The 13,556-nt window shown below is 37.8% G+C and overlaps 1 protein-coding gene across 4 annotated transcripts; it reads right to left on the bottom strand.

Moving 5' to 3' along the window:
* Positions 1-610: 610 nt before the first annotated feature.
* On the bottom strand, positions 611-11,429 carry wdr93 (WD repeat domain 93). Of its 4 annotated transcripts, none has more exons than XM_026172374.1 (16): positions 11,373-11,429; positions 9,863-9,960; positions 7,169-7,370; positions 6,486-6,550; positions 6,283-6,361; positions 6,113-6,186; positions 5,142-5,211; positions 4,812-4,968; positions 4,096-4,160; positions 3,742-3,828; positions 3,472-3,603; positions 2,135-2,342; positions 1,994-2,054; positions 1,269-1,425; positions 989-1,175; positions 612-865 (listed from the first exon to the last, which is right to left on the bottom strand). In XM_026172374.1, the coding sequence occupies exons 2-16, from the start codon at positions 9,932-9,934 to the stop codon at positions 778-780; spliced, it is 1,704 nt and encodes a 567-aa protein (XP_026028159.1). In that variant the 5' UTR covers positions 9,935-9,960; positions 11,373-11,429; the 3' UTR covers positions 612-777. The 4 variants fall into 4 exon arrangements, with proteins under 4 accessions (XP_026028186.1, XP_026028159.1, XP_026028169.1 ...); XM_026172384.1 differs by lacking the exon at positions 11,373-11,429 and adding an exon at positions 10,670-10,694; XM_026172394.1 differs by lacking the exon at positions 11,373-11,429 and having other exon boundaries at positions 9,874-9,960.
* Between the last annotated feature and the right edge of the window lie 2,127 nt (positions 11,430-13,556).

Raw genomic sequence — 13,556 nt, 5'->3', positions numbered from 1 at the left:
AGACCACAGACTCATAATACAAGTCAGCGCTTTTTAAAAAAGAAAGAAAGTTGTGCTTTCAAAATTGGAGTTCAAGTTATTTTTACTTCCAATAGTGTTAACATACTACACAGGTCAATGACTAGATTTTTTTTTACATTTTCATTGTAAGTGGGCTAAAGCAGTTAATTAAAAGTAGTCTAACATAAATGTAAATGCTGTAATTTGATTATTTTAATAAACCATGTAACTTGGATGGATTAGATGCCGGCGTGACCACAGTGCACACGTCTGATGTCACTCACAGTGGTCCAAGGGATCGCTCAGGGAGTTTGTGTGTTCGCTCAGACACGTGAAAAATTAGAGGGAACATTGGTCATAGACCAAAAGAACAAAAGTTCAGTTTCCTGCAGGTACTTACAAAAGCAACTAAAGGAGTCGCCCCCTGCTGGCAATTAGAAAAATACAGGTTTAAATGAGTTCCCCTTTGGCTTCACATTTCAAATCTGGAAGCTACTCATCTTTTACATGCAGTCTTTGTGTGTGCCCATACACCAGGAAACAGATTCTCAAAATTATTGATGTTTTAATAAAACAATTTCAGTTTACAATTCAAATGCATCAAAAACATTTAAATAACAGAAAACAAGGACAATATCTTAAGACAATTTCAGCAGTTCTATATTTATATTTGCTAAGTTTATCAATTAAAGAAATAATATTTAATAGGATCCTCCACTTTGTGTCTGGGTGAGTAGTGCTTTACAGATGGTGGGAATCACTTTATTAGTATCTTTATCATTTGCTGCAATTCTTCATTGGATTTTCCTGCAGCTGCTCCCATGTCTGTGTCAGAGTTTTGTTCCTTTCCTCCACAGACTGTGCTCTTCACATGAAAATGCAGGAAAAACACAATGCTGCTTTATCATTCTCATACACTTACTTTACTCATACAAGTCATTTGTGGAGTTCAAGAGCAGTCTGCATACAGTACAAAAACAATGCTAACCTTTTCTGAAGGTAGAGATTGCAGGTTTCCTTTAAGGTGTTGTAGCTCAGAGTTTGCTGCTGTCGTGTGGACTCAGGATATGAAACAACGTGCTGCTTAAAGATGTCAGACTCTGCAAAACGGAAGACGAAAAGCTGGCTCTGGCTCCTTTCTTCAGATGTAACACTGCAGCTGGTGTCCTGGTCACCTGGATGAGAAATAAAAAAAAACTTTATTTACAGTATTGTTCTAACATTAATCCAGGAACATGCTGTTATCATAAAATGGTGTTTGGGTTTACCTCGTATGAACAGACTCTGCTGTTTGGAGTTCAGCGCATAAATTGGACTGTGGGGAGTCGCAATGAGATGAGTTGTGGGAGGAGTCAGGAAGCACACAGTGGTGTTGTTGATGACATCTTGGATGGACATTTTTCCACTCCTTTGCATTACAAGTGACTCACAGAGGCAGGAGAAATGAGACAGTAAGATAAGAACTTAAAGTCATTAAAGGGAACCTATTGTGTTGATTTCCTAGTGCTTACTTCTATTTTTGAACCCTACTCCAGTAGCTCTGCAGTTCTTGCAGTTCAAAATAACCCATTTATCTTATACTAGGTCCACTGAACCTTTACATCATAAAGGTCCAATGGTGCATTTAGTCAGGGGCGTAATTTCCAGGGGGGTTATGACCCCCCTAATAATCAGACCCAGCCAATATAACCCTCCCAATAAAATTATGAATGATCTTGCATAAATAGGCTGTTGATTTTCTTTACTCATTTCAGTTATTACCAGCAAAATAGTTGCATGTTTAATCATCTGGGAATTTACCCAGATTTATTTATTTATTTAGACAGAGATCTTGACACCCCCCAATGTTCAGCACAAAATTATGCCCATGCATTTAGTGCAGTCTCAAGCCTGAGCTTTTGTCTCACAAGGGTTATTTGCCCATACACTGACCTCATTATAAGTATTATGGCAATCCATTGTATATTTTTATCAACAGCTTGAGTATTCCTACCAATCCCTGCAGGAACAGTACTGACGCAGTGACAGTTGGGAGGTCCTTGCTGTCCTTTGGCCTGAACAGACACATAAAGTGATGTGTAAACATTTAATCTAATACAATGCCACGCTACCACGCATGTAAAACTCAGACAACCTTTCAGAGAGCTGCTTTGTGCTGGGTTTTGTCCCCCGTCCAGTTGTGACGGTTTGAATTGCTCCACTTTTACACAATATCAAAAGATGGACTTTTTCAGCAGTAAAAATCTGGAAGTCATCATCAGTCACAGGGCAGCAATCCACAAACTGTACCCTGAATAAGGCGCTGTTTGCTTCTGGCATTAAAACGAGAGACAATGGAGCCCCTGGAAATAAAAACAAAGAGGAATAAACAGGCTAAAATTAGTTTAGAATAGAAATAAATAAAAAGCTTTAAGACTTTTAGCCTCATAGATATTACATCAGAGACTGTGTATTTGTCTGCTATCTGACTCCTGCTAATTAGTGTTTTCAGTCATGTTTTTGTTGGAGAATAAATATATCTGTCAGCTTACTGAGAACGTGATTATTAGCTGAACTGTGTTGTCATGTGCACAGCTGGATGCGTGTTTAACTGTGGAAGCACTTAATAATACTGACACTGTTGTGTCAGTATTTTTAAGTGTCAGTAAGGGAGACAAAAGGATGTCTGCCTTTTCTGTCCATGTGTTTGCAGAGACACAGAATAGAAGAAAATGGATATTCTGTGAGGAAACCAATCATTGCTTTTCATCTAACTTCCTGAGAACATCTGATTTTTTTGTATAAGAACTTTAGAATATATTAAAAAAAAGCCCTGCCAATTTACAGGCCCCTTTAAATAAACATGCGTGGGTAAAACTTTGGTGGCTTTTGATTTATTTATTTATTTTTTAGTAGTTTTGAGTCCTCATATCTAACTAAAATACAAGACGATTTTAAACTCATTCCTGAGTGTCATGAGCTAGAGACAAAATCTTTTTTTTCTTCAGCATATTACTCATATTCTCATTCATTTTACTTTAAACATCAAGATCATGGGATATACCATAGTTTCAACAACGGCAGCAATTTAATATTGAGGTAGAGAAACAGGAAAAAGAATTGGTACCCTGATAATTTACTGGAGAAATCTTCCAAAATTGCATTTGAGTAAACTTTCAGCGGTCATATCACCACTTGGGATAAGTTGCTTGTCAAAGGAACTCATATGAGAAGTTTTGATACAGGGCTCACCTTTAGCATTCATTCCTTCTGGGGGGTCAAAGTGATTTCCTATTCTAGACATTCTAAACATTCTATGAAATGGAGAAGCAAAATAGAATGTGAACTGATGTTCACATGTTCTATTTTCCAGATTTCATTTTAACGGAAAACAAGGATGTCTGCAGAAACTCACTAAACTCCCAATCAAAGAAAGCTATGGAGAATTCAACCATGGTGACATTTTAGAGCTGCCCCGTAGGATTTACTTACCGGATCGCCTGTCCCAGACACACACCAAGGCATCACTGAGCCCAAGAGCGATGTAACGGTTGCATTTACTAATAGCTGAGCAGAGGATTTCCATTGCATTTGGCCACAATACATCTGGCATCGGGTCCACATCTGCATCAAACAGAAGGCCATTCCAAAACGTTAAAATAATCTCACTGGTGTAAAGAAAAGTATGCTGTAATATCAGCACTTTTTAAAGCTTTTGTTCTTAGTATCTAGACTTATCTCTTAATTAATAAAATATCATACTTGGGCTGCTCTTTGGTGGTTTTTTTAGGAAATACTGAAGAAGATTACAGCTGCCACTCCACCACACAGCAACAGCGACAAGTAATCCTAAGAAAAGGTCAGACAGTGAAAATGACATTAACAGGAGCATGGTCTGCATACAGACTTGAATATGTCTTTAATGGATCTGACTGTTGAATGCATAACGAATACAATCCAAAGCAGGAGGATACCCTTGTGACTTTCAATCAGTTCATCAATCATACATATAAGGTCAGAAAGACAGAAGGATCATTATTGTGGAAACTTCCAAATGGGTTTGACATATTTAAATTACTGTTAAGCAATTAAGCAATAACACTTAATGCTACAAACCTGGCTGAAACTCTGCTTTGCTGTCACCAGGACCACAGGGCAGAAGAAAGTGCCACGTGCAATGTCTGGAAAAGATTCAGTAACTAATATGTAACAAAAGAGAAATAATTGTTTGCAGACAGACAGATTACAAATGCTGGAGTACCCAAAGGTGAGTTTTATTTACTCGTTATATTAAGATGTAGAACTAACTCATCTTATGTCTTTAATACTATATTTGCTGATAATGTAGTGACTGGTTTGATTAGTGATTCTTTGCATTTCTGAATGAGTCTGTTAGTGTCATTCTAGTTTTCTTTAGTTAACCACATGAGGTCTTAGAGGGCAACCACACAGGAAGTGAGGAGCACCAATGTGGCAACTACACACCACTAAAAGTCAACAACATTCGACGACTTCAAACGACTACGAGCAAAATATCTGCTGGCGATGCAAAGTGGGCAGATTTTTTAATTTTGAGGTGAGCGAGCAGGATGACATTTACAAATATAAACAAAATGAGCCTATAATTATTATCTAATACAGACAGACAATCTGCAGAATATCTGTGAACTCCCAATCAAGAAAAGCTTTGGAGAATTCAGCCATGGTGATATTTTAGAGATGCCCCGTAGGATTTATTTTAGACAGACAGACTGACCAAAACAAAACAGAGCAACCAATGAAAGCAGCTTAGCTTTGGAATGCTGATTGTATTGGCATGAACTTTATCACACCTTGGGCTTTCATTCATTTCCTTTCTTTTTCCTTCATCTGTACTGAAGGGCGGCTTCTCCAAACGATGGCTGCTGCTCCTGATTATGTCCAGAGCCAAACAGTGCATCAGAAAGTCTGTTGGCTGCGACGTCTCAGGTGGACTACTGAGTGCCTTCTCTGCCAAAAAGCAGAAACATGAAGGTCAGTTGCTTGGCTGCATTTTTATTTCAATCATAAAAACAAGAGATACAATACATAAAAACTGATAGACCCACATACATCTCTGCATGTTTGGTTAAATTGTAGCACAGTGTAAATGTAATGCTTCTGCTCTAACAGAAAAGTTATACCTGTTGGGATTTTTGGTGGCCTGATTTGAATCATTACAGTAACTGGTGACCATTCAGATGAGTTTGGGTTCTGAGGATTAAAAAAAACAAAAAAACTGTTTATTTAATGTGTGATTCAGTCACATGCAATATATAGTCTCGATCAAAAGACTACTTGCAAAATGGCAAAAAATCATATTCTGCATGGTTGGATCTTAACAAGGTTCCAAATAGAGCTTCAACATGCAACAAGAAGAAATGAGAGTGAGACAAAACATCTTTTTTGAGCATGCAATTTATTGAAAACAATACTTAAACTGAAACAGGCTGTTTTACAACTGATCAAAAGTTTAGGACCACATGCCTTTAAAAGGCCAAATCTGTTAAAAAAAAAGTGGATTCATTGTCATCCATTGCATACATTTGAAAATCCTAGGTAACTTCCTTATTGCAACCTTCTGCATTCAGAAGGTTTTCAGAAAACCTGACCTCTGACCCTCACATTGAGGTCGAGGTGACTGAGATTCAAACTGAGATTTTTAATACATACACTTATCATATTAATTTGACAGTCCTTGTATCATCTTTCTTGAATTGTCATGTTCACAAAATTTTCAGAAAATTTGACTTCTGACCTTGGCCTTGAGGTCAACGTCATGGATATTTGAACTTGTCTAAGATTTTTAGTAGATATGCCTAAGGTATTAAATATGAAAATCCTAGCTGGGTGTTAATGCTACTTGCCCAGCTGGATGATGACAATACCCCAAGCATTTCAGGTTTAGAGGTAAAATCTAGAAAAACAACCAAAAGGATGGGAAAACCTGAAAAAAAATGATGGTAACATAAGTCTAATATGAAAACAAATGGCATAAAGTACAAAGAGAGACCGGGATGTAACCAGGACTTCAAAATCTTTGGTCTTAGCACTCCTTCCCAGAGTTCGGTACCCAAAACACATTCTTATTTCAGTTTAAACTGTGACTCATTACCTGTGCATTCTCCAACTCTTTCAGCCATGCTGCTGAAGGAAACTGGTAGACCTCAAGCCAAACAGCTCCGCCGCCTGATAGGATACGTAAAATGAATAAAATTTTGCATTTGATTGCAAACTCTGTAACTAAATCCCATCATAAAAACTAAAATAGAAGTTCATACTTACAACTGAGTGATGCAGCTCCATAATTTCCCCCTTCAAACAGTTCAAATGACAAACAAATGCTCCTTTTGTTGATATCTTCCTGTTATTCAAATAATTGATTTGTTTCTTTTTTTTTTTAATAATTAAAAACAGAAAAATTCTAAGTGAAAACCACACCCTGTCCCAGTTATATAAGTCATTTAGTAAAATGTGACAATACACACCATAATGTTAGTAACGCAGAGGAGGTGTATCGAGTCTGAATGATAACCAAAGACTCTCGCAACACCTGTAGATGATAGCAATGATGTCAGTATGATGAATAACATTTAATAATATAGAACCTGTTTACACACTTCAAAAAGCATTACTGTCTAAGGCAGTGGTTCACAAAATGTACAATTAAAATGGAGCATTAAATGCACAAAAAGGCATGAATTAAATAACATTTACTACATTAATTACATCAGATGCCCTGATTAACCTAACAGTGGCTCAGACTGACTGCAAGAATAATATTTTTTATGACTTAAAAATGAACAGTTTTTTGGGTGGAGTTAAGTTATGCTAAGATTGTGCCAAGTAACCCAACAAGGCTCTTGGAAACCAAACATCCCTTCTTAGAGAAAATGTGCCTACTGCACAGATTCCTAACCAGAGGCAGCAGCAAAGTCTGATTGTGTGTAAAAGCGGCCAATAAAAAGAATAGTGACAGGAGCCTGTCCTATCTGTCATAGGGTGAGAGGGCGGGGTGCATCTTGGACAGCTTGCCAGGGCATTGCACGGCCAAATGTCAGTGTGCGTTTGCTAATCTATAAACTTCCAGCTGTCTGATATATTTTTATGGCAGATAATTGTTATAAACAGCAGAAGCAACCCAAGGAAAGCCTGGTGGACCATAACTCACCCATATCATCAACAGTGCCAAGCAGATACATGGTCTTAGACATACTGGTCATCTGGATAGATGTCATTTCCAGCCTGTCCTGCAGCCACCCTGCAACACGATTCAGAGATGACGCACACCACACAGACAAGCCCCCGGAGTGGCCCAGACAGAGATACCTGCCGTCGTCTGAGCAAGTCAAGCAGTTGGTGTTTCCTGGGAGCTGACAAATGAGGGAAATAAGTATTTATAGAAGCAAGTCTCACCACTAAACACCTTATATCGGCCGCTATTTTGAAACAATAACTTCATGAATTTCATTAATCACAAGTATGTGAAATTGCACGTAGAATCACCAGTGAAATGAAATCTCATAACAAATGCTCAAAAATACTTACTCACACCTGTAAGTTGTATTTCTACAATCTTCCCACAGGTTTCAATTAGGGGTGCAACGATACTCGTATCGATATTGAACCGTTCGATACAGTGCTTTCGGTTCGGTACGCATATGTATCGAACAATACAAAATTTGTAATTTATTTTATCAACTTTCCTTCTGACGATGCTGTCTGTGTTGAGCGCTCAGTGAATCTGCGTTCGACTACTCCGCCTAGGCTGCACTGTCGAGCGCAGATCCACTGAGCGCTCAACACAGACAGCATCGTCAGAAGAGCGCAGGGCAAGCTAGCAAGACAGAAGTTAAGCTCTCCTTGCAACATGGAAAATTGAACCTCCCCCACCCTCATTCAGATCTGGCGTTTGGAAGTATTTTGGTTTTCATGTGACGTATGACCCTGAAGGTAAGCGCGTCATGGACTAAAGTAAAACAGTATGTTGGATGTGCCACGCACTAGTGTGTTAGCGCAGTTAGCTCGTTAACGTGTTGGCCGTCTAGCCCCACGCACGGAGATTTGCCGTGTTGTGGCGTTAACGTCATTTCAACGAGATTAACGCTGACAGCACTAGTGGGAACACAACGAATATGACTGCACATTTACACCGACATCATCCTAGTGAAAGACAAGTGGAAGCAGACAAAAACAACAAGCATGCATGCTACAAACTTTACCCGAGTCATTTAGACAGCCGTTAGCACATGATTCTCCTTATGCGGACCTGATATGTTTAATATTGTGGCGAGCTCAGACAAGGTGGAGACGGAGGTGTCGTTTGGTCTTGCTTCCCGTGAGCTAGCCTGGGAGCACAGCCGTTTATTGACATCTGCAGAAGAACACTGCCGCTAGCTAACTGCTCAGCGCGGCAACAGCACAGCAACAACAACAACAACAACAACACACCGTCGCAGCGAGAGGGCGTCACCCGTCACTATGGCAACATAAACAAAACATAACTGTACAAACAACCCCGAACAGCCCTGACCCGCTACATAGCCCCCAACTAAGGGGTCAGTCGTCCCCGACGACCCCATTACCCCACACAAAGTCCTGCAAATGTCCAGGTGCCTTCTTTTGGCGCACCGGCCGGTCACGACCGGCGGGGGAAAATTCACTCGGGTCAGAACATGGGGTGCCACCATCATCCCACTTCTGACACCAATGTGGCGAGCTCAGACAAGGAGGAGACGGAGGTGTTGTTTGGTCTTGCTTCCCGTGAGCTAGCCAGGGAGCACAGCCGTTTATTGACATCTGCAGAAGAACGCTGCCGCTAGCTAACTGCTCAGCGCGGCAACCGCACAGCAACAACACACAGGGCGCCCTCTGCCCCCGGAAGGACACACCGTCGCAGCGAGAGGGCGTCACCCGTCACTATGGCAACATAAACAAAACATAACTGTACAAACAGAACCCCGAACAGCCCTGACCCGCTACAATATGCTGCTGAGAATATAGCCCAGAAGAAGCGTATAGTATAGCTTTTATTTTGGAAAGAGCCATTTCTCTGTAATAAACTCTCTTTTCCAAAGATGAGTGATTCCTCAATCAGATTTATTTTTTAAATTACTTTTGTTTCAGCAACATTAAATTTAAAAACTGTACTTTTGAGTTAAAATATATATTTATAATTTTAATAAATGACAAATTAAAAAGGCATGAACATTTTTTTTGTATCGAAAAAATATCGAACCGTGACACCAAAGTATCGAACTGAACCGAACCGTGAATTTTGTGTATTGTTGCACCCCTAGTTTCAATTCATAATTCTTCAAATAACACATTTCTAAATTAGAATGAGTATGAAAACATCTACATTTTGTTTAACGAAACTTTTATTTTTATTTGACAACCTTTGTTTTCTTCATTGTAAAAAAATGGAATAGCTCTGTTTGCTGGTTCAGAGTTGACTGGATATATTTCATACTGGTCTACACAAAAATCAAGTTCTCACTTTGGCCAAGTGCCAACAGATGCCATGATGCTACATGGATATAAAAATGTGAGAAAACATCAGATTATGAGCTTTCAAAATGTCTTATTGACAGTTTTCACAAAGTAAATCATGTTCTATTATTGGTCTGTTAAATACATATTTCTTTGGTTTAGGAATCAAATGCATGGTGTCCAAATGAGTGGACATGTTTGTAACTCCCTGAAAAATGAGTTCATGAACAAAATTTCAATTGCATTTTTGGGTTGTTTTTCTTTTTGTGCTTAAAGAGGAATAAAAATCTAAGGAAAAAATCGTGACTGAGGCCCTCATAATTAATGCATGAGATAGTTAAACTTAAAACTTTACATGTCAAGATCTTTGTACCTGCATCATACCAGTAAGTTCCAAAGTAGGTGTCTCATCCCTGGATGTCTTTGCGTTATGGGCTGATTCCATTTCTTTTCTTGTGATGAAGAATAAACCTGGAGAGAGAATCGAGAGCTCTCATGTCGTCTTTGTTTACCTCCACAACAGAAATTTTTTTTTTTTTAGAAAGAAATAGATGTCTGTGAAATAAGACAACACAGACTCACTGCTTTAACTATATATAGATTTTACTCATCTGCCCCTTTATTAGCTAGAAAAAGCCCTGAAGTTAATTCAGTATAAAGTATTCCAAAAACATGTAGAATATGGTCGTTACTATGCAGGAACTGAAATAGCCTTAAATGTCACAGTGGAAAAAGCTGATACTATTTATATGCCGCTGAAAGTATTTATTGGAAATAAATAAAATAACAAAATGAATCAGATTAGCCCTTTTCGTAACACTTGATGTCGTTCACTAAATACTTTAGAGCATAGAGTTTACAACTTTACACACAGACTGATTCATACGGCCTAGATGTGGCTGAAAAAGAGTTCAGTGAGGTCACTGGTTAGCAGTGTTGGGCAAGTTACTTTGAAAAGTAATTAATTATAGTTACTAGTTACTTCTTCAAAAAAGTAACTGAGTTAGTAACTGAGTTACAATTTTCTAAAAGTAATTAATTACTTGAAAAGTAACTATTGCGTTACTTTAAAAAACAAAAACAAAAAAACGTTTAACCCTGTGGGGTCCAGGTTGTAACTGCAGCCATTTTTAACTACTTTTGATGTTTTCTCTAAATTTTACCTTTAAAAACTATTTACCTTTCCTTGTTTGGTATCTTCCTTTTCAGCACAACCTCACGTGTCTGAATTTACAGTTATGTTTTCATTTTGACATACTGTATTAACACAATGATCTAAAATCACACAAAAAACATAAAATCAGAGTAGAAAAAGTTATATTTTTTACTGTAACAACCACAAACATGTATAATGAATCATATTTCATAACTTTAAATGCAAATATAAATGGTCAATTTTAAAATCCTATGCACAAGTTTTGCAAACAATAAAGTTATTTGCATCTATTTACCTTTTACCTTGATTTTCTAAATAACCATTTCAAACTATTTACAGAACAATCAGCTGTTCATTATTCAATAAGATGCCACACAAAAATAATTTCTGTCCACTATAAAGGAGAACATCACAGCCTAAATCCTGTAGGTCTGACAGCAGCAGGTGTATCACTCCTTTTTCTATCTGGAGACAGCAGTCACCTCATTGTTCTGACACACAACACAAAACTATCCACAACACTACACTCCCATCACTGCTGGTTAGCCTGGAGGCTAACAATGAGCTGACACCACAGATAAAAAATCGTCATATAAAGCTGTTTAACTCAGGACAAAAAAAGGGCAGCTTGTAAAACAACTATTAGATCACAAACAAAAGTATTTTAGTGTAAGTGTAATTTTAGACCAGAGTGGAAAAGCACTGAAAATGGATATGTTGGTCTTACCTCAGCTTTGTGAACTCTGAACGGGCTTGATGTTTCACGGTCGCTATGACAACCGACTGGCTCCACCCCGACCGCGGTTTAAAGCTGCTTTGTGTCAGGAGGAGCTACACACCGGCGTGGATGCTACAGAAGAACGGTCACAGTGAGATCTGCAGCCCTGCGATCTAATCTATGTCTGAAGAAAGTGCATGTTCTACTCTTGTGATAAATGACTGATAAAATATTATTCTTATGTGCACTTTCTGTAAAGCAGAAGGTATTTTTTTTTTATATTTGGTAGCACTTTTTAATAATTTCACACTATTAAGCATTATTAAAGTATTGGTAAGGTATTATAGAGTACTTAATTTAGCATTTATAGACATTGCCCTGCTTTAGTATGCCATTTATAAATATAGATATTTTATTATGACTATGATTACGATTGTTACTGTGATAGCTCTACATGATGTAACAGTAACAGATGGAGAGACATACCTGTATTTATAAATGACATACTGAGGAGGACTCTCTCTTTCTCATTTATCTTTGAATGTTATTCCATGTGGTTTAAGGGTTTCTGTTTCTCAAAATCATACTTTACTTATAGCATATGCATATTTATCTGTTCCCACTCTCCTGTTAGACGAGTGGACCAATCTTTGCCTACTGCAAGTGCCAACATCTGTATGATGTATAGAAAAATTTTACACACATTAAAGACACTTTTTTGCACTAAGCAGCAACCTCTGCAGCTAAAAATTCAAACCAATTATAATACCAACGAGTGCAGTTTCTCTGGTGGTCGCTCCCAATTTTATTTATATAACACAAAATCACAGCAGCAGTCATAAACAGTATTTCTTTTGTGCTATCATTTTAATAGAACTCTTCAAGCATGTCAGCCTTGCAACTACTCAACCCGCTGAACCCAGCACACATGAATAAGCAGCCAAAACTTAACTGAACTGGTCTGTGTTTTTCATTGCAAGTTGGAGAATGATACTGGGATGAGGTCAACATAGGGACAAGCTGATGGTCTTCTGTTGTTCTCCTTTTATAACATGGTAGTTAACAGTATATAAAATAGTGTTTTGTGCCTCAAGTGCCGCCTTGCAACTCTGTGAATGTTTTCAGATCTCATCCATCTGGATACCAGAGTTAGTCTGTATCTTTGCAGTAAGTAGCAGATGTGTGTATTCAGGCACTGCATCTGTACAGTTTATCAATGCAGCTTGCTAACCACAGTTACTAGTGTTAGCTGATGACTTAACCTACATTCTCAAATATGGTAACTTCCAGCTAAACAGGCAAAAATGAAGCAATTATAATAAAATGAATGTGGCTTTCAAAACGCATGCTATGACCATCTTTATTATACAGTTTACAGTTACCCTCCAAGTATACCAAAATGCAAAATTAATAGGACTGTTTCATGCATGTGAAGCATTATAATGATATGGTATTGCACTGTGTTAACTGACAGGATTTTATAGCCAGCTGGCCTTCGCTTTAACAATTAAGGAAACAAAACATTATTATTCAGGATCTAAAAGCTTGAATTTTAAAGATCTTGATTTAGCCCATCCTTTACATTTGACACTTTAAGTTTTAAAGTTTGCAGTTCTTACACTTTTGACAAAGGAAAACTCTCTTGCTGCAGGATAATCATCTGCAAATGGATTTTTATCACAAACTGACAACATTGTTGTTAGCCCTTTATAAAACAGAAAAATATAAAATGTCTTATACAATAATTTCTTGGCTTCTACTTATACCTGTGTATGAGGGTGCCTGCATGCATAAAGAAAACATGATTGCTGTGTGCACAAAAAAATAAGAGCGATCTACAAAGAAAAATGTCTGTGGTTATAGATCTCTTTGATGGTTTTATTTGTTTGAAATTTGCACAATAGAAGAAGAGAAAGTACACAACTGTAAAATGCAGTTCATAATGCATACGCCCCTCTCCGGGTCTTCATTGTTGGTGATACTTTTATCCTGCTCAATCGCCCAAATATAATCATACCCTCTTAATCACAACAATCCAAAAATAATTATGGTTTTCCATCAATAATCTGACACATCTATTCCTTTCTTTCTATAAATCTTTTCATAATTACCACTTGTTCGTCAATTGTTACTTTTAAGATTGGGCTTTTTGTGCTTGAAATATGGCCGAAATCACTAAAAGGCAAATTTTCA

This window comes from Astatotilapia calliptera, chromosome 1 (assembly GCF_900246225.1).
Source record: "Astatotilapia calliptera chromosome 1, fAstCal1.2, whole genome shotgun sequence".
Classification (NCBI taxonomy): Eukaryota; Metazoa; Chordata; class Actinopteri; order Cichliformes; family Cichlidae; genus Astatotilapia; species Astatotilapia calliptera.
Note: the sequence above shows the minus strand (reverse complement) of the source record. Positions and strands in the feature narration are given on the sequence as shown.